General features: G+C 49.8%; 10 protein-coding genes across 10 annotated transcripts; 4 read left to right on the top strand and 6 right to left on the bottom strand.

Moving 5' to 3' along the window:
• Positions 1-142: 142 nt before the first annotated feature.
• Positions 143-923, bottom strand: YALI1_C29202g (uncharacterized protein; the record flags this gene model as incomplete). The annotated part of the gene is made up of 3 exons (XM_068282507.1): positions 143-594; positions 645-751; positions 796-923. 3 exons carry the CDS (start codon positions 921-923, stop codon positions 143-145), a joined length of 687 nt encoding a protein of 228 aa, XP_068138608.1.
• Positions 924-3159: 2236 nt separating this feature from the next.
• On the bottom strand, positions 3160-5334 carry YALI1_C29158g (uncharacterized protein; the record flags this gene model as incomplete). The annotated part of the gene is made up of 1 exon (XM_502076.3): positions 3160-5334. One exon carries the CDS (start codon positions 5332-5334, stop codon positions 3160-3162), a length of 2175 nt encoding a protein of 724 aa, XP_502076.3.
• A 472-nt stretch (positions 5335-5806) lies between these two features.
• On the bottom strand, positions 5807-6367 carry YALI1_C29148g (mitochondrial 54S ribosomal protein bL32m; the record flags this gene model as incomplete). Its single annotated transcript, XM_502075.3, has 1 exon — positions 5807-6367. The coding sequence occupies one exon, from the start codon at positions 6365-6367 to the stop codon at positions 5807-5809; it is 561 nt and encodes a 186-aa protein (XP_502075.1).
• A 712-nt stretch (positions 6368-7079) lies between these two features.
• On the top strand, positions 7080-8192 carry YALI1_C29141g (uncharacterized protein; the record flags this gene model as incomplete). Its single annotated transcript, XM_502074.3, has 1 exon — positions 7080-8192. One exon carries the CDS (start codon positions 7080-7082, stop codon positions 8190-8192), a length of 1113 nt encoding a protein of 370 aa, XP_502074.3.
• A 2558-nt stretch (positions 8193-10750) lies between these two features.
• Positions 10751-12394, top strand: YALI1_C29104g (uncharacterized protein; the record flags this gene model as incomplete). The annotated part of the gene is made up of 1 exon (XM_502073.3): positions 10751-12394. One exon carries the CDS (start codon positions 10751-10753, stop codon positions 12392-12394), a length of 1644 nt encoding a protein of 547 aa, XP_502073.1.
• A 713-nt stretch (positions 12395-13107) lies between these two features.
• YALI1_C29080g (uncharacterized protein) lies at positions 13108-13671 on the top strand (the record flags this gene model as incomplete). Its single annotated transcript, XM_502072.3, has 1 exon — positions 13108-13671. The coding sequence occupies one exon, from the start codon at positions 13108-13110 to the stop codon at positions 13669-13671; it is 564 nt and encodes a 187-aa protein (XP_502072.2).
• Positions 13672-13894: 223 nt separating this feature from the next.
• Positions 13895-14566, bottom strand: YALI1_C29066g (uncharacterized protein; the record flags this gene model as incomplete). Its single annotated transcript, XM_502071.3, has 1 exon — positions 13895-14566. The coding sequence occupies one exon, from the start codon at positions 14564-14566 to the stop codon at positions 13895-13897; it is 672 nt and encodes a 223-aa protein (XP_502071.1).
• Positions 14567-15977: 1411 nt separating this feature from the next.
• YALI1_C29052g (uncharacterized protein) lies at positions 15978-17642 on the top strand (the record flags this gene model as incomplete). The annotated part of the gene is made up of 1 exon (XM_502070.3): positions 15978-17642. The coding sequence occupies one exon, from the start codon at positions 15978-15980 to the stop codon at positions 17640-17642; it is 1665 nt and encodes a 554-aa protein (XP_502070.1).
• Positions 17643-17930: 288 nt separating this feature from the next.
• On the bottom strand, positions 17931-19085 carry YALI1_C29021g (uncharacterized protein; the record flags this gene model as incomplete). Its single annotated transcript, XM_502069.3, has 1 exon — positions 17931-19085. One exon carries the CDS (start codon positions 19083-19085, stop codon positions 17931-17933), a length of 1155 nt encoding a protein of 384 aa, XP_502069.1.
• A 1290-nt stretch (positions 19086-20375) lies between these two features.
• Positions 20376-21449, bottom strand: YALI1_C28997g (uncharacterized protein; the record flags this gene model as incomplete). The annotated part of the gene is made up of 1 exon (XM_502068.3): positions 20376-21449. One exon carries the CDS (start codon positions 21447-21449, stop codon positions 20376-20378), a length of 1074 nt encoding a protein of 357 aa, XP_502068.1.
• Between the last annotated feature and the right edge of the window lie 538 nt (positions 21450-21987).

The following is a 21987-nucleotide window of genomic DNA, read 5'->3' as shown; positions in this document are numbered from 1 at the left end:
GTACATACGGATTCAATTGGTTACATACTTATTCGCTACAAAGGTGGAGGGGGGGTTGAGTTCATCCAACTACAGGTGCAACAACCAGAGATACCATTTGTTCACTAGATACTATTTGTTCACGTATTTAACGAAAAAATGCTTAGAGGAGAGCAGCAAGGACCATTGGCAGGACAACGACAGCAGCACCTGCGGCAGCCTTGGAAGCACTGTTGGCTTGAGCAGGGATGCTCTCATCGTGGACCTGTGCAGGAGCAGTGGGCTGGCGGTTGAGGGTGTGGGTCAGAGTCTGGGTGAGTCGGATGGTCTCATCAGTCTCGGGGGACTCGACCTTAGGAGAGGCCTTGGGGATTTCAGTCTGGGAGGAAGCCTTGGGAGTCTCCATCTTGGAGGAAGTCTTGGGAGTGTCAGCTTGGGGGGTCTCAGCAGCCTTCTTGCCACATTTGGTGCAGACAATAGAAGTGACGGTGGACTGGGTGTGAGAGACGATCGTGGCACCAGCAGCGTTGGTGTTAACGGGACAGTTGGTGACAAAGACGGCGACAACATCATCCTTGTCCTCCACGGTGGGAGTGGCCTCGACGGACCTTGTGCCTGGGATCTTCTCCTCTGCGGGGACCAAGAGGTTTTGGTGCACTTGGGACAGACAGTGGAGGTCACGGTCGACTTGGTGTAGACGACAACGGTGGAGCCAGCATAATTGGTGGTGATAACGGGGCTGTCAGTCTCGTAGAAAGTGATCACAATATCACTACCGTTAACACCAGAGGTGGCACTGTTAAAGGGGGCATCAACAGGTAGGAGTTGACCATGGCTTCGACGGAGGTGGGATAAACGGCGACAGAGGTGGGATAAACGGTGTTGGACTCGACGACAAAAGCGAGAGCAGTCGTAACGAGAGCGTGGGGTTTAGGGTGCTGCATAGATAGACATTGGGATGAGGAAGTTGAGGAAGGTGTTTCCGGGTAGTGGATGTGGAGCTGAATATAAAGCCATTAGGGGTTCAACGCCTGTCTTCCGTTTTGTTTTTCTTTCCGTATACAGTACTTTAGATGTTGACTAGAGATGGTCCCTAGGTATAACACTGCCAACTTCTGCTGTGCACACTTGACAGCAGCAGTTTCATTTGGGGACACTTGCTCCACGGAGAGGATTTGTGTACCAGTTCACGAATGGATCTGATAAGTAGTCACATTAGAATCCTTTGGCTGAGTGTGATATCTGGCGCCTGCTTCACAGAGCAGGAAAAGTCCTTGGAGTCCATGATGAGGGAAGTTGAGATGAGATGATGCATATCGAGACATCAGGTTCTGAATATTTGAAGACGAAAACTGCGAAGATGTTCCAGTTCTGATATTCAGAGTAATGGCGAAACAGGTACTGCACCGGTAGAGTAAAATATCGACTACCCACGATGCGTCCACTACAGTTGGTAGCTTAGAACCACTCACGTCGAGTGCAAGTACTGTAGCAGTCGTTTTAATACTTTCTGGATAGCCATACCACTACATTTATGCGACATCTCGAGATATTCTAGAAGAAAACCACATTGTGCTTGCGTTAGCGGCGTGTGAGCGGAGCGTTATTAGCTGGAAGTTGACTGTAATGTCATTCACGTTCAATTGCACTCGACTACATGAGGAGATATCGGCTACTCGAATCACAGGATTGCACGATTGTTTGGAGATCCCACCGGCGCGCAGGGAATGGGATATTTGAAACCATTTCTACAGTGAAATTGGGTAGAATGACGCTAAAGTAAACGCGTCACTGCTCGTTGCATCCCCTACAGCTCCTGAATACAGCCCGCTAACAATCTATCTATAATAGTCCACTGGTTTGGGCAGTCCGCTCATCAAAAGTGGTACTCTTGACCAGCGTGGTAGAGAGAAGCCATATCATGAATACACTGGTGACGAAAAGCATTGGACTGAAATGTAAAGATACTCTTTACATACGACAAGGGCTTTTCAAGTGTTTAATCATCATACCCTGCTGCCTCTGTAATCCAAGATGAGAATGGTTCTTGTCCGGCACTAACAACTCCGGTTTTCGCACTACAAATTGTAGTCGGGGGTTAGTGTCAGTCCAAAAAGAGGAGTCAATGATACAGGAGTACAAAAGTATCCTTGACAGGCCATTGATGAACACACCTGAAACCGTGGCGTAGTGAATTACCGTTGCAGGTTCCAGCAGCGATACCGTTGTGTATAACGTCATTTTAGTAGAGAAGATCATGTTTCGAGGGTATAAAGAGGTGTATCATGACAAGACTAGTTGAAGACTAGTTGGTGCGAAAGAAAAAAAGTAGCACTGTAGCTCGGTTATATTTAACCCGAGTAGTATTCACACGATCAGAGGCGCGCTAATGTTGCGATTTGGGGGAACGCAAGAACTTGTGTGACTGGTGAGTGATAGAGAGATAGGAATCGTATCGGTAGTGAATGTATCCAAAGAATATGTCATGACGACTCTACAAGGAAGTACACGGAAGTAATAGGTCTATATGGGTAAGTGTTCAGTCAGTGTATTGTCAAGGGCAGGGAGGTGTCAATGCGGCCAAAACTAGCACACTGCTGGCACAAGTCAAGGGAATGTTGAATACAGAAGAAGACATTAATTAGAATGGCCATGTTTAGTGGCTGCTGTATACGACATTGAACTTGTACAAGTACCGCCTTTGTAGGGCAAGTATGTGATCTTTCTATCACGAAAAAAGTACCTCTCACAAGTGCAATACTAGCATACGACTGAAAGTGGATCATTGCCACTACTGATACATTCTGAACTACCAAGAGCGCTACTGCTGTGTTCCTCTCATAATATCGCGATACAAGTTGGCAATTGTTCGGCTAAGACAAATTCCAATCGGCGCCAAAAGACTTTGGTACCACTCGTACTGGATTCAACAAGACAGTCACTATGGGTATCAAATTTAAGGGAGAAGTTGAAAATATCAATGTTGGAGATTGTAGCTTTGCCACTGACTGTCTTTTTTTTCTCTCTTGAAGTGTCTATTTACTTTGGTCTGAGTATTTCTCATACATGTCATGATCGTTGGGTCTGGGTGCTGCAGTATGACTTTTCTACTCGTATGTACTTTGATTGCCCAGGTGGATACAATATTACAATTAAATTAATGCTTATATCGTCAATACTCTAGGCATCCGCCTCGGCCTCTTCCTTGACAACGCTCAGTGCCTTGGAGTCAGAATCCTGGACCGCCACAGGCTCCACCTCTGCTTCCTCATCCTTCTTGATCTTCTTGCTAGGAGTGCCCTCGTCATCCCCCTCAGACTCTTCCAACGGTCGCTTAATACACTCGGTATCAGCGTTCTCAGCCTCAGCCTCCTCATCAGCCTCCTCTTCCACTTCAACCGCCCCTCCCTCCTCAATATCCACGCTCTCCCGTGTATCCTTCTGGTCCTTGGCTCCGTTGACAACCTCGTTAAGAACAGTAGCCTCACCCAGCTTGCTCCAAAGACCACCCACACGTGCTGCTCGCCAGCCGAGCCAGTCAGCAGCAGAGATATCTTCCAGACACTTGGCCTGCTCCGCCTCATCCAGGAAGTCCCAGTCCAGCTTCTTGACCTTATCAAGCTCACTCAGCTTGTCAATATATACCTGAGGAGTGCCAATAGAGGGGAGATCCGGCTTCTTTTCCAGTAGAGAAAGACCGCACTCAACAGCCATGATTTTTGTGAGAGCTTCGGTACCCATCTCGTATCTCCATCGAGGTCGAACATGGCCCAGCTTTGTAATGAGCTCCTCAACACCTTCAACCTCGTCAATGTTGTTCATGACGGGCTTCTCGTAGGCAGGACAGTTCTCTAGCTTCCACTCGACCCACTTTTCGTCAAACTTGAAGACATGAGGAATGATGCGAGACAACACTGCGTTGAAATCAGGACTGTGACCAGGCTTATAGGGGGGCTTGTTCTTGCCCGATGACTCGAAATGAGCGACAACAGATTCAAAGTATATCTCATCTGCAGCAGAAAGCGTGTATTGGTACTGGACGCTTCTGTTTGTAGCTGTGGCAGGGATTTTTGCCTTGTTCTTCTCGGTCAGCGAAAGCATAAACTCGGAAAAGATAAGAATCTGGGTCCAGATAGCTCGTCGGAAGTTGGTGTCGGACAACTGCAGTGTGAATAAGTCCGGATTAGTCAACCACTTGGCATTCAATGTTCGAGACGAATGATTGTTAGCAGAATGCCCTCGCGAGTTTCCAAAGTCACGTGAACCTCCACTTCCCCCTCCCGCAGCTGATGTGTTTCCGCCTCGGTTTCCTCCTTCTCGAGAGTCCCGTTTCGCCCATCTTGTTCCTCCTCCTTGGGCAATCTCCGTAGATCCATCATGACTTCTCAGAGTCTTGACAGTCGCTTTTAGACACGTTTGAAGCTTGTTCATCTCAACTTCTGGCTCCTTGGAATTGAGCAAAATTGTAGGATCGGCAAAATACTTTTGTAAACCCCAAAACAGTGCATATGGCGAGTCAGACGGCTCCTGTGTATGTTCCTTGGAGGTGGCAGGAGTAGCAGTTTTCTCCTTCACCTTTTCCTTCATTTCATCCACGCCCATATCGACATCCTTGTCTTCATTTTCATTTTCATCTTCATCGTCATCGTCATTGTCATCTTCATCGTCATCTTCATCTTCATCTTCATCAACCTCCTTGTGCTCCTTGGCTCCCTCGTATCCTTCAAACACAGTGATGTTCTCCACATTGAACTCGCCCTTCTGATTCAAGCCAGATCGCTCACTCAGCGGGAAAGCACGTGACAGAAAAATAAGAATCTCGCCGGCAAAAACGGCATCACGTGACTTACTCACTCGTCGCAGCAGAGCATTGGCCAGTCGAATCAGGGTGGTGCCTGGTGCCTTGCGGCCACTAAGCCGTGTCACCGAGTTCGATGACGCCTGGTTTCGTGACACGTTCATCAGCTGTTCCTCACGTGATACCAGGTAGTGGGTCCAAAAGTGGCGGCACCAGTCGACTGTGTGAATGTCGAAAATGTCTTCGACCAGAGCAAGTGTCAAAGTTGATTCTAGAAGCGGCTTCTCGTCGGATGAAGTTGTTTGAGACTCATAGGTGATGCAGTCGAGTAGAGCAGCTAGAGATCGTCCTCTCTTGTCCTCTGGTTGTAGCATGATCTTCTCAAACATAACTTGTCGGAAGATGTTATCAAGGTTGTCGGTGGGGTTGGCGTCCATGTATTTTTCGCACCATTGTCGGAATCCGCTTTTTTCGATCGTTTTTGACTCTAGACGGGTGTAATCGGTCTTGTAGTGGCCACTGACCTTATCCAGGATCGTCACCAGCTTTTTTTCCATCGTGTTGTGGTTGCGTGTGTGTATGCAGGTTCTGATCAGGTTGGTGATGTTCTCTGGTGGTTGAACTTTGTTGTGGAGCGGTTTTAATATGGGAGTGATACGTGAAAAAAAAAAAAAAAAAAAAAAAAAAAGAAGAGAAAAGAACACGAGCAAACAAAAGCTGTTCAGATGAATGAGGTGTGTTTTTATTGTCGTATCTTTGCTATTATGATCCACAGATATTTTCGTACTGATAACTACACTACCCGCTGGGAAAAAGAGCTGAGTAATGGGACAGAGAGCAGTACGAGTAAAGTACAGTATCTACAGTAGGGTGGTTGTGTTTGCGGTACATTGTTTGTCACAGACGTCCCCAGGTTAACTCCTTCAATGTCATCCAGTGATCACACACTCTCAAATTGTCCCCTACACCCTCTCCCCCACACCCTCAATTATCGAGTTCATCGTTTAACTATATACATATGGGTTTTCATTAGTCTCTCGACTTGTCCTTCTTCTTGTACACCTGAGACCGGGGATACTTGAGCACATAGGAGGCGGTATCCTTGAGCTTGTCGTAATGAGGTCGGTCAATCTTGTTCTTGTAGATAAAGGCCTCGTCGTGAGCAGGCAGAGTGGGAGGCTGCTTCTTGTCCACCAGCGACTCAGCGTCTCGAGTCTTCTTGGCAAAGAAGGATCGCAGCTCGTAGAAGCAGTGCATACACAGAGTGTGCATTCGCTTGACATGTCCACAGGCAGGACATCGGTTGAGGTTAGTCAAGGGCTTGAGGGCCTTTGTGTCAGCGAGGAATCGCTTTCGTTTTTGGCCGTACGACACCTTCTTTTTGGGCACGGCGTACACAATGCCGTGGTCGCAGTCCTCATGCTTATGCTGTTCCAGATCCACCTCTCGGCTGGGGGTCTCCAGATCCAGATCATGCTGGGCTCCTCCGAAAAGACCTCCCAGAAGACCGGGGGCAAGAGTGACGCTCACGGCCACGGGAATCTGGGCGCTGAGAGCAGCCACAAACGGCTTGGTCAGTTGTAGAGCCATTTTGGATCGTGTGTGTTGTGTGATGATCTCAGACTCGAGGTGGTGAATATGGTTGGGAGGATTTTTCAGAGTCACGTGATGGGAACACTGTGGTTACTGGGTTAGGGTTTAAATTTGGAGGACGAAGAGAATGGAGAATATATGTCGATGAGCCGATTCTCGTGATATATAACGCTTGTTTGTTGTCGTTGAGAAGTAGATGATCTCAAGAATCTATTGGTCATCAGTAAGAGACCATAATAAAATAAAAATAGTCGCTCAACCGCAAGTTCGCGTCTGAAAGGCCTCCAGGGACACAAAAACAAGATCAAAAAAGGTGAGATCCCTATATAAACCCCATTTTTATCACCTGGGGACTTTAGGTCGTTCATTACACTTATTTCTGGTTGTATTACTGTGTCTTGTCTTGAGATTAGCTACGACCTCGTCAGTCGCAACAAACAAGACTGATTCTCGCCAATTGCTTAATAATATAAATTGAAATCATTCCTAATCTCATAAACATCACGTGATCGAGTCATTGATCAAATATTATCCTCAGCCCCCTCCAAATCACCCATGTCTGGCACATTTGGCTAATCTCACACATTCCCTCCCGTTACCCGGCCTCCAACTTGAAAATTAAAGTTCAGGGGAAACGCGACACGCATTACATACACCCTATTGTACGTATCACCAACACACATCTGTACCACCACACAACCACTCATAAATGATGTCCACCGAAACCATCACGCCCGGCAGCAAGGTCGGGTTCGACTCCATCACCCAGCAGATTGAGCGACGGCTTCTGAAGCGAGGGTTCCAGTTCAACCTGATGGTTGTGGGCCAGTCTGGTCTCGGAAAGACCACGCTCATCAACACTCTGTTTGCGTCGCAGTTGGCATCTTCTTCTGGACGAACTGAGGCCGGCGAACCCATCACTAAGACCCCCGACATCAAGTGCGTCAGTCATGTGGTTGAGGAGAACGGCGTGCGTCTCAAGCTCAACATCATCGATACCCCTGGTTACGGTGACCAGGTCAACAACGAAAAGTGCTGGGACCCCATCACCAAGTACATCAAGGACCAGCACAGCCAGTACCTTCGAAAGGAGCTGACTGCGCAGCGAGAGAAGCATCTTCCCGACACCCGGGTGCATTGTGTGCTCTTCTTCATCCAGCCCACCGGCCACGGTCTCAAGCCCATCGACATAGTCGTGCTCAAAAAGCTGACTGAGATTGCCAACGTGGTGCCCGTCATCGCCAAGAGCGACTCGCTAACCCTGGCCGAACGACAGGCCTTCAAGGAGACCGTGCAGATGGAATTTGCCCACCACAGACTCAAGCTGTACCCTCTGGACTCGGCCGACTACGACGAGGACGAACAGTATCAAAACGCACAGATCAAGCAGTTTATCCCCTTTGCTGTGGTTGGCTCCGACAAGAACGTTGTTGTGAAGGGCAAGACTGTGCGAGGACGAAAGACCCGGTGGGGTGTTGTTAACGTGGAGGACGAGACTCACTGCGAGTTCCCCTACCTGCGAAACTTCCTCATTTGCTCCCATCTGCAGGATCTCATTGAGACTACCGCCCATGTGCACTACGAGGCGTTCCGATCCAAGCAGCTTCTTGCTCTGAAGGAGAACACCAGCAGTGGTCAGAGTGCTGGCATTTCGCCCGCTGGTGTCCCCAAGCCTCAGCCCCAGCCCCAGCCCCATTCCCAGCATCCCTTTGCTTCCACCGCCGGTGTGCCTGGCAGTGCAGGATCCGCAGGTCCTAACACCAATGGTATCCAGCAGCCCGTTGGGGCTCCCCCAGTGCCCAGTGGCTACTACAAGCGGTAGGACGAATCATGATGTGTGGTAATGTAATATTTTAGGTAGCTTGTTTGCTAATAGTGAATTTATTTGGTGTTATGGAGAGGCCGTTAAGTAGGTGGCGGAAGAGGGTGGATATGCAACATTGAATACGAGGATGGCGAGGGTTACTGGATCGATTGACAGGTGGATCGACATTCTAGACACGATACACGCGTGACTGGAGGAGATATGGTGTATTAGTGATGACAGTTCTCATCCGTACAAGTACCGGTACATGAGTCACTGGGCATTGGAACATCTGTACCCAGTGCAGTACAGTATGTAGACAAATCTTCCACTGATTGGGTAAGATGGGTAGGTTACTCATGAATCGAACTTGCAACGATGGTTCAAGCTCAATCGACGTCCATATTGGTAGCATGGTCCATTGCGTGATCTTTTATGTCTTGGATCTCGACCAGGAAGTTACTGCAAGTACGGTGCGAGTCCCGTCTAAACGGTGAACCGGCGCATAACACCAGCACATATTGAGACATGTTTTGAGGTGAGTGGTAGATATTTCGGTCTTGTTTGAACCAGCTTGGAATCCCTAGTATATTGATTCCGTTGTTGGTTTCGGCTATCATATAAATATTGTGACTATGATGCTCTTGTTCAGTCCGTCAGTCAAGAGGTTAGGCACCAGTCAATCAGAAGGGGTGTGTTGTATGGTAGTTGCATATCCGATGTAGCACACAGCAGATGTCAGGTTTGAGGGACATGTTGGACATGCCACATTGGCCACATCATTCCACCTTTCCAGAAGGTGTGCAAAATGCTCATATTTCTTTTTCTCGTATTTCAAACGTCTGATCAGCTCGTCCAGCATAATGCTGCATGAACCTACAAGGGGCCGAGGCCGGGAGAGCATAGTCTGTAGAGAAGAGCGGCGATCGAGGGGGGAAGGTGCTATGCGGGCGATTGTGGTTTTGTGTAACTTTCGCTTTCGTCGGACGGCAGGCTAGTATGTCTTCGCCTTTCAGGTCTGCTTCATCAACAGTGGATCATGCCCGTCCCTACTTGGTGGCAGGGCTTGCTATTATTGTAGTGTCTACCTGCTTCCCAGCTGTGTGTCTGGTATAACCGTTCCCAAAGCGGCGTTTCGGTGCATCGACGATGACAATGGATTCCACGAGCTTTGGGGATGCGTTTCAAGGTCTTGATTTCGAGTGTTTCTCGGGAAAACGGGGTCCGTGGGCCGTACTTATACCGGCATTTTTGACGGTCCTTTCTACCACACCTGTAATTGAACTGTCGATTTTGTTGGGTGTTGAGGCTGTTTCGTATTCATACACTTGGTTTCAAACTGCACTCCGAATGCCTCACATTCGGCAAGCACTCCGAACCGCATTATACTCCCTGTACGTATCCTCATTGAGACCTGTGCATGCGATACTCGTCCAAAAGCTGCAGTAACATCTGTGAAAATATCCAGATCCATCCACGTGCAAAAACGTCCGTATTATCGTAAAGCCTTGTTATTACCTCGAAGGTTGTTGAGATTGGTGTTTCAGGCGAGTTTGGACAGGTGTCAAAGGCACTGTAGACGTGATAGACGTGATATTTTGACGTAGATTTTGGCGGCAATCAATTGCGGCAGGCTCCATTGGTGTTTTCACGACGAAATATTCCCATTTTTGTTCTTCGAGTCGCGGAATCTCCACTTCTTTCTGCTCGTCTACAGTCGTACTTTTCCATTAAGCTCTGCGGGAAACATGGTCTTATTTTTGACATTTATCGCGCGGGGAATACGATGGTGAATGATGAGCAAGACGGCTGCTCCCGAAATAAAGCGACGGAACTGTCTTTTGGACAATAATAGACCCACACAGCCGTTCGCGTACCAAAAAATCGGGCAAAATTCAGCCCCAAAACGACACTACGATTGTACAGATCCATGCACCCTCTGCTTTAGGTTGTCGTTTTAGTTCAGCAAGACAACCTAATAACAGCACTACGGACGAGCCAGCATGGATCTCGAATGCGAAAAAGCGCTGCTACAAGAATTTCAAAAGACCCATTTTACTCGGAATATCTTTCTCGTCACAATGATACGCATATTTGTCCCAAATATGCCATCTCAGACCCGAACGAAGATTGCGAAATCAGCCCCAACGCCGCACAAGATGCACTATGCACAGTGCAATCAAAACACCACGCACAGTCCAAGCATACAGCGACAAAATGCGCAAATGTATATATATCGAGCTAGTGCGTTGGAGACAAGATCCAAACACAGCCGTCAACACGATAGAGACAGCGAGCCCGCCTGTTCAACCCCCTACCACCCAACAATAACAACCTACCCCACACACTTGCCCTTACCCTAATCAGCTAACTTCCTATCAACATACACCTCAAGCCACGCTAGTTGCGATACTGCAGTGTAGATAACGCTCAAAACCCGCAACACCGCACTTGACGTCGGAGTTTCACTCCTTCAACAGACACAAAAAGCATACCGGCGCTACCACCTAGGTCTCACGAACACACCCAGCATATTTATTTTCCCCCCAACCACCCCTCTACCCCGCATACAATAAATGGCCTACTGCACCTTGCTATCCAGCGACAATTACTTGCCTGGAGCCATTGTTCTTGGTCATCGTCTCAAAACCCTCGACTCATCACGCGACCGTCTGTGTCTCATCACCAAGGCCGTTTCGCCGCACATCAAACAGGAACTCGCCCAGTACTACTCGTCTGTGTTTCTGGTGGACGACATTCTACCCTACAATGACTCGTCCAGAGCTGCACAACAGCTGCTAGGGCGTCCGGAGCTCGGCACCACGCTGGCCAAGATTGCTGTGTGGAACCTCACCCAATACAGGCAGATTCTCTTTCTGGATTCAGATGTTCTTCCGCTCAAGGACATTAGTATTCTGTTCAAGGTGCTCCAGAATCAGAGCAACAGCGGAAAACCCGTTCTGGTGGCTTCGCCTGACGTCGGATGGCCTGACGTGTTCAATTCCGGCGTTTTTGCCACCGTTCCGGACCAAAATGTGTACTCTACGCTTGTCGAACTTGCCCAGTCTGGCATTTCTTTTGACGGAGGAGATCAGGGCCTGCTGAACGAGTATTTCCGAGAAGTAAACCCGTTTTCTACCTCGTCTGAGCCCGACGGATCGTGGGTTCGAGCCCCCTTCACCTTCAACGTGCCTGCTAATGGCGCTGGGGTCGGTTCTGGAGTTGCTTCTGGAGCTGGTGCAGGCCCTGGAGCCGGACTGGGATCTGGAGCAGCCGGCTATGAGCCCGCTTATACCCGTTTCAAGAATGAAGTGTCCGCTGTGCACTTTCTGGGCCCTGGAAACAAACCCTGGATGTCTTCAAGAGGCAGTTTCAACGACTACCATGTGGCGTGGAACCGTGCGTACAACGAGCTGTATCCGTACGTGAAGCCCTCTGAGCTGGCTGACTCTTTGCGAAACAAACGAACAATTGGAGCCGATATTAACAGATGGGATCCCTCCATTATGCCCCCTCCTGCACGAGGTGTGGGAGAAGCTGTCAAATTGCAGCAGACGGAGTTTCGAAACGTTTGGGATGCTAATCACACTGCTCCTTCCCCTGCGCCTTCTCACGAACACCACCATCATCATCCCCCTCATCATCACTCTGGTAGCCATCATCATCATCACCACTCGGACAAGTCTCAAAAGCACGCACCAAGCGCACCCCCTCCCATCTTTCCATGGGAACGAAAAAACCGAGTAGTCACCCGAGTGTTTGACGACTATGTGGTGCCTCCATATGCGGAATTTGTTGCTCCTGAAGAAATCGTCGACGACGAGGAAGAAGACGAATATGAGTACGTGGAAGACGACGTGGTGGAGGTAGACGGTGAAGTCGACGATATTGTCGAAGGCATGTCGTTCTCGCTGAATGACATTTCAGAAGATGATGACGAGTATACGCCCTCTGGAGGCAAGAAGATTGCTTACCCTGTGACTCCCTTTGCTTCTATTCGAGGTAGACGACCTACCGGCCTTCCAGGCGTCGCTCCCGAGTTTGAAGATGACGAGGAGGAAGGAGGCGAAGTTGTGAACGACATTCGCATGCGACGAACTTCCGAAGACGAGTATGGAAGCACCGATGAGTGGGACCCTAGTCTGAAGCTGGAGGAGCTCAGACGGGCCTCTGATCGTCTCAGTTCCTCTCAGACGTCGTACGTCCCTGATGATATTTGACCAAACCGGCTGAGTTTGAATTAATAATGGTAATGGATAATGGTAATGGATAATGGTAACGGATGATTGGTGCTGGTGGATGTAATGGTAAGTGAGGCTTCCTCATAATTTCGTATTTGAGTATTGGATAACGAATACAGGTTACGAGTACGAACTCTCGATTTGCATTTATCTATTGTTAGAGACTATCGTACCAGTACAAGTACAAGCAGTTTCTTTTCAAGCAGTTTCTTTTCTTTCGGAAGCTCTTTAAAACTCATTATCTATAGCGCTCGATTTGAGATATGGCACGTGTTTATTAGTTAAGGTTGTTCACTAACTCCACCGTCTATAGTTGACTCATTTGTTACAGCCCCGCAGGCGATAAAGTTGGGCGGGAAGCAGTAAGGCAGAGGATATCCGCCTGAGCGAAAATGTTGAGGGAGGTGTAAGTGGGTGTAAACGACGGAATTGTTGAAGGAAAAAAAAACGAGAACGTTCAATTTTGGCCTTTTTACCGACTCTGGAATATTTGGGACAGCAATTGACCCTTTGGGGGGTCCAATAAGTTGGTTACCAGGTCTCCCTCCGCCCGTCCTCCTCTTTTGCTCCACCAACTCTATGCATAACCATACCTAATCTTATTGGCTTGCTGTATTCTTTTTAGTGAGTCAAAAACCAAGTGTCTCTTCTTCACCACCACAGTACACCACACACAAAACACACGCAACACGATGTTTTTGTCACGACGAATGCCCCAGATTGCCCGAATGGCCCGACCCTCCACTCGAGCCTTTTCCGCCACCTCAATGGCTGCTGTTCAGAAGGGTCAGGAAGTCCCTGCAGTGACTGTCCGAGAGGGAACCCCTTCTTGCCAGTTTGATCTCCAGGATGTCACCAAGGAGGGAACTCACATCATCGTCGGTGTACCTGGTGCCTTCTCGCCTGCATGCTCCGCCGGCCATGTGCCTGGATACATCAACCTGTTCCCCAAGCTCAAGGAGCGAGGAGTCAAGACCGTGTGGGTTGTGGCTGTCAACGACGCCTTTGTGACCAACGCGTGGGCCGAGTCTCTGGACGCCCCCGCCGATGATGTTCGAATCATCTCTGACCAGGCCGGTGAGTTCTCTCTCGCCTTCGGCACCCTGTTTGACGCCTCCGAGTTCTTTGGCAACAAGCGATCTGCCCGATATGCCGCTGTCATCATGGACGGCAAGGTTGTCGAGGTTTTCGAGGAGCCCGATAAGACCGGACTTGATGTTTCCAAGGCCGAGAACGTCCTCAAGTCTCTTGGTTAGACTTTTATGCCATGTACTACAATATATTCGATATGAACAGTAGATGGAGTGATGGTGCTTTAGTAGGGGGCATCAAGAGTCGGTACATCATCTGGACTACAGGTAGTAGGTGGACTTACTGTGAGTGGTGCCTACGTATTCCCATCCTAACATAAATCATACAGTCATAACTTCTATAAAACTGTCGTTAATAGACAGTATGTAAATGGTCACTCCTCTTGAGTTACTCCTTGAAGAAAGGCCACTTCACGGGCACATCGAAGCCCTTCTTGACGCCCTCAATGGCGAGGAGTCGGTCCAGCCACTTGTTGACCTCGGGGAACTCGGTAAGATCGATATCGATAAAGTGGGAGCATTGGACCCAGCCGACAGTGGAGATATCTGCAATGGAAATGTGGTCTCCAACCAGGAAGCCGGTTCCGTTCTCCTTCAGCCGCTCCTCCAGCACGCCGTACAGTCGCTTGGTCTCGTCGGTGTATCTCTTGATGCCGTAGGGCACCTTCTCGGGGGCGAACTTGACAAAATGGTTGGCCTGTCCCTGCATGGGTCCGAGACCGGCATTCTGGAAAAACAGCCACTCGTTGGTTTTGTAATGCTCCAGAGTTCCGGGCTTGTACGAGATCTTGTATTCTGGATCGTACTTGTCAGCCAGATACTGCAGAATAGCTCCAGACTCAAACAGAGAAAAGGGGGCCGAGGAGGTAGAACCGGGACCTTCGGTGTCGGTGATGGCGGGTATTCGTCCGTTCAGAGACACCTTGAGGAACTCGGGAGTCTTCTGTTCGCCCTTGGTGATGTCGACGTTGACGGCCTTGTACTGCAGCTTAAGCAGCTCGAGAGCAATGGAGATTTTGACTCCGTTCGGGGTGGAGAAAGTGTAGAGAGTGATGGCCATTGTGTGGTTGTAGGTTGCGTATAAGATGCTGGAGATAAAGAGGTGAAATGTTGCCTGTACTTATATTCGCTAAAGTAGAGTTTCGCTAACCAACTGCGAAATGACTTGAGTTTATTTGCAATCAACGGGCTTGAAGGGTGTTCAGTTTGGGTCATACAAGCCTTCAAATCGGTCGAATCAATTGATATGGCCCATTTGTACACCCAGGAACCCAATTGACTTCATAGCTCTCTTGCGGCCCGTTCTACAGACTGTATATACTCGGCGACACTAGCTTCCCTCTCTCAGCAGGTGGCCCTATGGAAGTGGGGAGTGAGACACGCGGGATACTAGCTGCTGGTTGGAACGGTCTAATTGGCTGCTCCAAAAACCTCGTTATTCGCGACAAGGCTTCCAAGGGTTTCCGCGATTGTTTTGCATCAACATAGATAGTTGAAAGGTCTTGTCAAGACTTATTTGTCAGCGTGCATAATCGAGGTGATTGGTAATGCCAGTTACCCGGCTGTCACCGTTAAATGCACCATTGAACTGAAAGGAAGTAGATTGGTACGAGATACAAGTGGCGGTTATCAGTGTACTGGTGTCGGTACGATACGAGTTCTCTCATTAGTACAGGTGGTGTAAGGTGATACATCAACACGCAGGTGCCGGTCACGTGACACTGGGTTCTGTCGCCATTGTTCTCAGGTCGCCAGCGTTTGAATGAAACTCTTCTGACTGTAGGAGCTTAACGTCATTGAAGGGGCACTGTGCAGACTCGAACCGGCAATCTTCAGAGTCGACCTTGAGTTAGGGCGGTGAGATGTCGCGAATCGAGTGTAGCGAAAACAATGCTGTCAGGGACAACGCGTGAACATTAGAATAAAAAAAAAACCTGTGCGGAGGAACACGAACAGGGGTTTTTTGAGGGGGATATTGTCGTTTCACTGCAGTTGGAGTATGGGGGAAAATAAACCGGTTTCCACCGTCCGGCACTCCCACGTCCAAAAGATCACATGTCCATAACTAACTATCTCCAACGAAGACATGATCTGCCTGAGTTCAGTTCCTGAAGACTGCCTTATGAGTTTGGTTCAGTTTGCCACACTATGTTTTTTATTATTCCTCCCAGTTGAAGAAGATACACGATTCACTATCACATAAGGTTCTGGTGCCCAAGGAAGGCATTTGAGGGTGTAGGGTATAACTGGAGCAATTGGAGAAGCAGAGAGGTAAAAAGTAGATTGTATTACTAAACTGTCCTTTCTGATCAAAATGGTGTTTTTAAAACTGCCGAAATCCATCGCTTTGGGCGACATTCCAACCCCTTCTCCATGCTTCCAAACCCCTACCCTATTTTAAAATCTGCTGCAGTCGCTAATATCAGCGATCACACTCTACTCCAGAATCCCCGGTTACACATTCAACTACGATGAACTTTGGAGGACAAACACCGACAATTGTCGTGCTCAAGGAGGGCACCGACACCTCACAGGGACGTGGCCAGACCATCTCCAACATTAACGCCTGTCTGGCTATCCAGGAGACTCTACAGTCCACCCTGGGGCCTTTGGGATCAGACATTCTCATGGTTGGCGAGGGCGGCAAGACCACCATTTCCAACGATGGTGCCACGATTCTCAAGCTGCTCGACGTTGTCCACCCCGCCGCGCGAGTGCTGGTCGACGTTTCTCGAGCCCAGGACGCTGAGGTCGGAGACGGAACCACTTCTGTGACTGTTTTGGCCGGAGAGCTGCTGCGAGAAGCCAAGAGCTTCGTGGAGGAGGGCGTCAGCACCCACGTCATCTGCCGAGGCCTGTCCACGGCCTGCGACATGGCCGTGACCAAGATCAAGGAGCTGGCCGTGTCTGTGGAAAAGAAGGACTCTGCCGACTTCAGAGAGCTGCTGGAAAAGTGTGCCGCCACTGCCATGAGCTCCAAGCTGATCCACCAGAACTCCACCTTCTTCACAAAGATGGTGGTTGACGCCGTGCTGTCTCTGGACCCCAACGATCTCAACGAGCGACTCATCGGTATCAAGAAGGTGCCTGGAGGAGGCGTGGAGGACTCGCTGTTTGTGGACGGAGTGGCGTTCAAGAAGACCTTCGCCTACGCCGGCTTTGAGCAGCAGCCCAAGACTTTCGACAACCCCAAGATTGCCTGTCTCAACATCGAGCTGGAGCTCAAGGCCGAGCGAGACAACGCAGAGGTGCGAGTCGACGACGTGTCCGAGTACCAGCGAGTGGTGGACGCCGAGTGGGATATCATCTACAAGAAGCTGGAGGACATCCACAAGTCCGGCGCTGATATTGTGCTGTCTACTCTGCCCATTGGCGACCTTGCCACCCAGTACTTTGCTGACCGAGATATCTTCTGTGCTGGTCGAGTGGCCCAGCCCGATATGGACCGTGTAGTCCAGGCCGTTGGATCTTCTGTGCAGGCCACCACCGCTAACGTCGGCGAGGCTCTCGGCACTTGTGAGCGATTCGAGGAGCGACAGATTGGAGGCGAGCGATTCAACATCTTCACTGGCTGCCCCAAGGCCAAGACATGCACTCTGATTCTGCGAGGAGGTGCCGAGCAGTTCATTGCCGAGGTTGAACGATCTCTGCACGACGCCATCATGATCGTTAAGCGAGCCGTCGCCAACACCAGTGTGGTTGCTGGAGGAGGAGCTTTGGAAATGGAGGTGTCCAAGTACCTGCGAGATCACGCCAAGACTGTGGCTGGTAAGCAGCAACTCATCATCGGCGCCTTTGCCCGAGCCCTCGAGGTCATCCCCCGACAGCTGTGTGCCAACGCTGGTTTCGACGGTACCGATATTCTCAACCAGCTTCGAATGCGACACGCCAAGGGTGACACCTGGGCCGGCGTTGATTTCAGAGACGACAACGGTGGCGTCACCGACAACATGAAGACGTACGTGTGGGAGCCTGCTCTTGTCAAGATCAATGCTCTGCAGTCGGCCACTGAGGCTGCCTGTTTGGTGCTGTCTGTGGACGAGACCGTCAAGAACGAGGAAAACGCGCCTCCTCAGGCCGGCGCCATGCCCCCCAGCATGGGCGGCGGAGGCCGAGGCCAGGGATTCCCCATGTAATTATTGGACGCGACGATTGGATATAAAATAAAATAGACTGTATGGAGTATGAACGTGGGTGGGGTGTGTGCCGTATATGGGACTACAATGTATGAACTTCCTGTAGCTGGTTGACATTATTGAAGCTACTTGTACTCGAAGTGAGATTGGACAAACCCGTGAGATTGATGTGGTATCTATAATCCACCATTAGTTGGTACTGTACTCCTATAATGCCAATTCCATTATCCTTATGTCTTTGTTAGTATGTACTGTTGTATCGCGCCGTGATACTTGATTATGCGGTTGTTAAAAGGAGAGGATTTGTATTCTCCCCGTTAGATAGTCCTCGGCGTCCATATCGAAAGACTGAACCACCTGGAGAGGCCATTCCACCAGGTAGTGGTATTCCAGTGGCAGCTCATCCACAATTGTGTACAGGTCTTCGACAGCCCGGTCTCTCCACCACGAAAAGCCGTGGAAAGAATGCACATATGCGCACCAGTAGCAGAGCATGATGAGGGCAAAGGGGTTCCTCTCCTGTTGCAGCTCTCGGAAAGAGTATGGCCAGTATATGGGCCACGAGGTCATGTGTGTGATGCAGCCTCCCTTAATGTCCATGTTGTAGAACTTAATGAGAGTGTGTAGGGCCTTGTGCATGATCAGGCGTTCTTCTCGGGTTTCGGCCATTTCTATTGTTTCCCACAAGTCCCGTTCTCGAGGCAGATATTGCCGTTCCGGGATGTCCAGAATGGGATAGGGACTTTCTCCCTCGTTGGTCAAGCTGAGTCCGGTGATAGTTTCGTGGACTGCCCGGATGCTTCTAGACAGGCCAATGAGATCCCCCTGGCCAGGAATGTAGTTGATGAGGGGAACTAGAGGCCCCATTGCTAGAGCGGTGATGTAGAGTAGGGTTCCACTTAGCATCATGTCTCCATAGTTGGACATGTCGCCTAGTTGCATGTTTTCCAGGTTTTTGTGAAAGCCCTTCAACAGGGCCGTGAACATGACCAAAGAGCGCGCCTGGAACTCTTCACTGGGCGGAACGTAGCCAGTTATGAGCTTTTTGGACTCCAGCGGTTTGCTGGTCGGGTGTGGCTCGTCGTCAACGAGGTACTTGGCGGGTGCTCTTCTTTGAGCCAGGTCCATGGCTGCCAATAACAAACATGCCTTTTTGATGGTGGGGTTGCATCCGACTCTGGAGGGGGTAGTTTGGATCCAAATTTTGTCTCGTGCGTCGTTTGCCGAGAGAATGTCGACTATGGAGTGGTGGTAAAAGAAGTTGAGCAGTTCGAGATCTGTGAGATCTACGCCGATGAGCCGGGCCATCGAGGTTCGTCGCAGACGCGGCTTCTGCGTTCGCAGGACGTGGCCTGTAGGGCCGACAATCTCCTCTCCAACGGTCTCGAATTCGTCGTCACTGTCGTCTTCCAGCACTCGTTTGGGGCGGAAAAGTGCTAGCATTGGCGTGGGACTGGAGGAGCTGGATATGTGCCGTCTGGATGGGGGTTGATGGTTAGATGAAGAGGAACCAGGGGTCCAAGGTCCAAAGGAGACTAATAATTATCGAATGTGGGTTGGTGAAGATGATGGTAGGGAGTTGGAAAGGACTGGGTTGTTTGCAGTGACCTGACAGACACTCGATGTATGTATCCATTGTCTTGTCGGCTATTATACAAGCTTGAGATGCATGCCGCTGCATAAACCAGGGCTTGAAACCCCTGTGGCACTGACCGAGGCCAGACAAAGATGTGACCGTCGCTCCCCCGAATGGCCGACAGAGTTAAATAGAGCGGCTCTAAAGCTATACGAGGAACGAAGGTTAGCATTCCTTGGCGAGATAAACGAGTAATATCGTCATTTTTAGCGAGATGTTTATGAGCCGTGACAGCGGCATCTAACATAGACAGCTGTCTTGTTTGCTACTTTTCTTTGTGCTCATGCCTGTCACCTCGCTCGCTAACTCGCTTGACCCTGCAGAAAAAAGTCACTACAAGTAGCGCCCGTTTGCTGAACCATGCATTCGCACAAATGAGAGAGGCGAGAAAGGAAGACACCGCGGAAACTCGCATATGACGCCGTTGTCTATGTAGATCTTGGCCATCAGCGCTGAGCAGAGAGAAAAAGAAACATTCAAAAGCCGTGGGGTATACCGTGTTTGGCTGAACCAACTGGGCCAAACAAAGTTGACACTAGTGACTGTTAGTGCGATGTCACGTCTAGTAGAATAGCCCCTAAGCATCATATCATCTCCCGACGTGACACACCCCGAACATCCGGGTGGGGACTCGGTCCTTCTTGTCCCGTTTTCTTTGCTGTTGAAGTTTTTGAGGACCCACACCGCGCGACTGAACCCTACTGTGTGTACCGGTTGTGCGTTTGCAACGTACTCCCGGGAAAGGATTACCGAAGACTTCAACTATGAAAGACCATGTATAGCATCGACTGCTATCTCTTGCGACTCGCCATCTCCTATCATTCGTGTCCCGTTTTCGTCCGAGAAGCAGTCGAAACAACCGGGTGTCACATCTGTCTCCTTTCGCTTCTACACTTAAGCGAATCTCGCCAATTTTTGCCACAACGTTAAATGCACAAGGAACAAAAGCCCGAGGAACCTAATTTTCTAGCTTCATGTATCCATTTATGCATCTCCCTGTCATGTTTACAAGTACAGTTGTAGTACAGGCCACAAGAACGAGTCCCGACTACGAATACCTCAGTTATAACCAGAGTCGTCATTAGGGAGTGTATAAATTATTTATGGATCGATTCTAACTGGTTGGTCCAATTCACCCGCTTCACACAGGTTCTTTTATCTTCGGAACTGCGAGACCGGCTGCGAGACCGAACCCCGTCAATGTAGTCGTCACGGCGTCTCTCCCGACTGCGACCCCGCTTAGACAGCCCATCGGTATTCAACGCCTCTGCATGATCACGGTAAACGCCGAGAAACCCTGGATGGCGAAACAGCTCTTTCTGCATGGCATAGAGGAACAAAGACGCCGACTTGTCATCTGCAAAAACCACCCTCCAGATGTTCTTTGTGTCGTCAGGCTTGACAATCTTTTCGCTCGGAGTGCCATGGAGATGTGCAACCTGAGCCATCTCGGCATTTGTGACGTAGCTGGTAGTCTCAATCATCACAGCCGGCTGTACCGTTTCGTCGTCTTGGACGACGGCGAGCTTTTCGGCCACATCAGGGTCCTCTGCGCAGATGATGGGTTTAGGCTTGATCCTTTCACCACTTCTCGACCGAGATCTAGAGTGATCCCATACAGTCCTCTCCTGGGAAATAACCTCGTAGCCTGTGGAAAAGACCTTCTGGGCCTCCCCCCGGGTCTGGTCCTTCTGATATAGATCCACCTCTGTGGCATGGAGCTGCTCGTTGTAGTCAGCTACGTTTTCTTCGAGCTTGTGATGGTTGTGGGTCCGCGATAGTGATTCCTTTTCGACCAGGGAATTGGTCAGCTCCCCGGTATCCTCTTTGTGGTGTACTGTCACCTTGGCCACCTGTCCGTCGGGTTCCACAGTGGCCTTGGTCGTTTCTTGGTGATATCGCTGCGTGATCTCACTGGGCTGGCCCGTCACGTCGGGAAAGGTGTCGTGGACCTTGAGCTCGATGTTCACCGTCCCATTGTTGCACGTTTCCGTTTTCTCCACCATGCGGATGGCCTGCGATTTACCCCCACGGCCTCCGATGATTTCCGACTCGAGGGTCGTCTTGGACGCGCGGTCCAAGGAGCTGTCTTTTGGGGCGTGCTTTCCCTCGTGTTCACCGGTCTCCAGAATGCGGTCCACGCTGTCCTTTATCGCTTCGCTCCATTCCATATGGGAGGGGTTTGTCGTCGAGTGTGGTCTGAGTTTCCAGGCGACGTTTGGGGGGTCCGAAACAGTTGATTGAAGTTTGATCAAGTCTAAATCTAAAAAATGGGAGTCAAAAATTTCAGTCTCTGAGACAACTTGTGCATGGCTTCCGGAAAACAGAATTCGACACTGTCCAAAACAGAGCTTTATCTCTCAATCCATGCGTCATCTGAGCGACATTGCGGCGATATTTTTCTGAAACCGTGCGTAATCAGAAAGCTCTGGGCAGCAGATATGCATGGCCGATGAGACCAGTCGAGGAGCAGAAGGTAACCTTGCATAGAAATGTGCTAACGACCCCCCAAAGGGGGAAATCTAGTGTGCTCTTATAATACCTCAATATATGTTTTACATGTTCTACAGATATGGCGAGTCACCTCCCCATGGCTGCGTTGGAATACCCTCATCGTCTTAGAGTTGGAAGACCCGAAGATCGCCGTCTTTCGAGTCTATTGTCATGCAAGAAGAATTGAACGCCTCCTTACAAAAATGTCGTGTGATA

The sequence above is a fragment of the Yarrowia lipolytica genome, chromosome 1C (genome assembly GCF_001761485.1).
Source record: "Yarrowia lipolytica chromosome 1C, complete sequence".
Taxonomy (NCBI): Eukaryota; Fungi; Ascomycota; class Dipodascomycetes; order Dipodascales; genus Yarrowia; species Yarrowia lipolytica.
The sequence above is the reverse complement of the archived record's forward strand: the minus strand, read 5'-3'. Positions and strand labels throughout refer to the sequence as shown.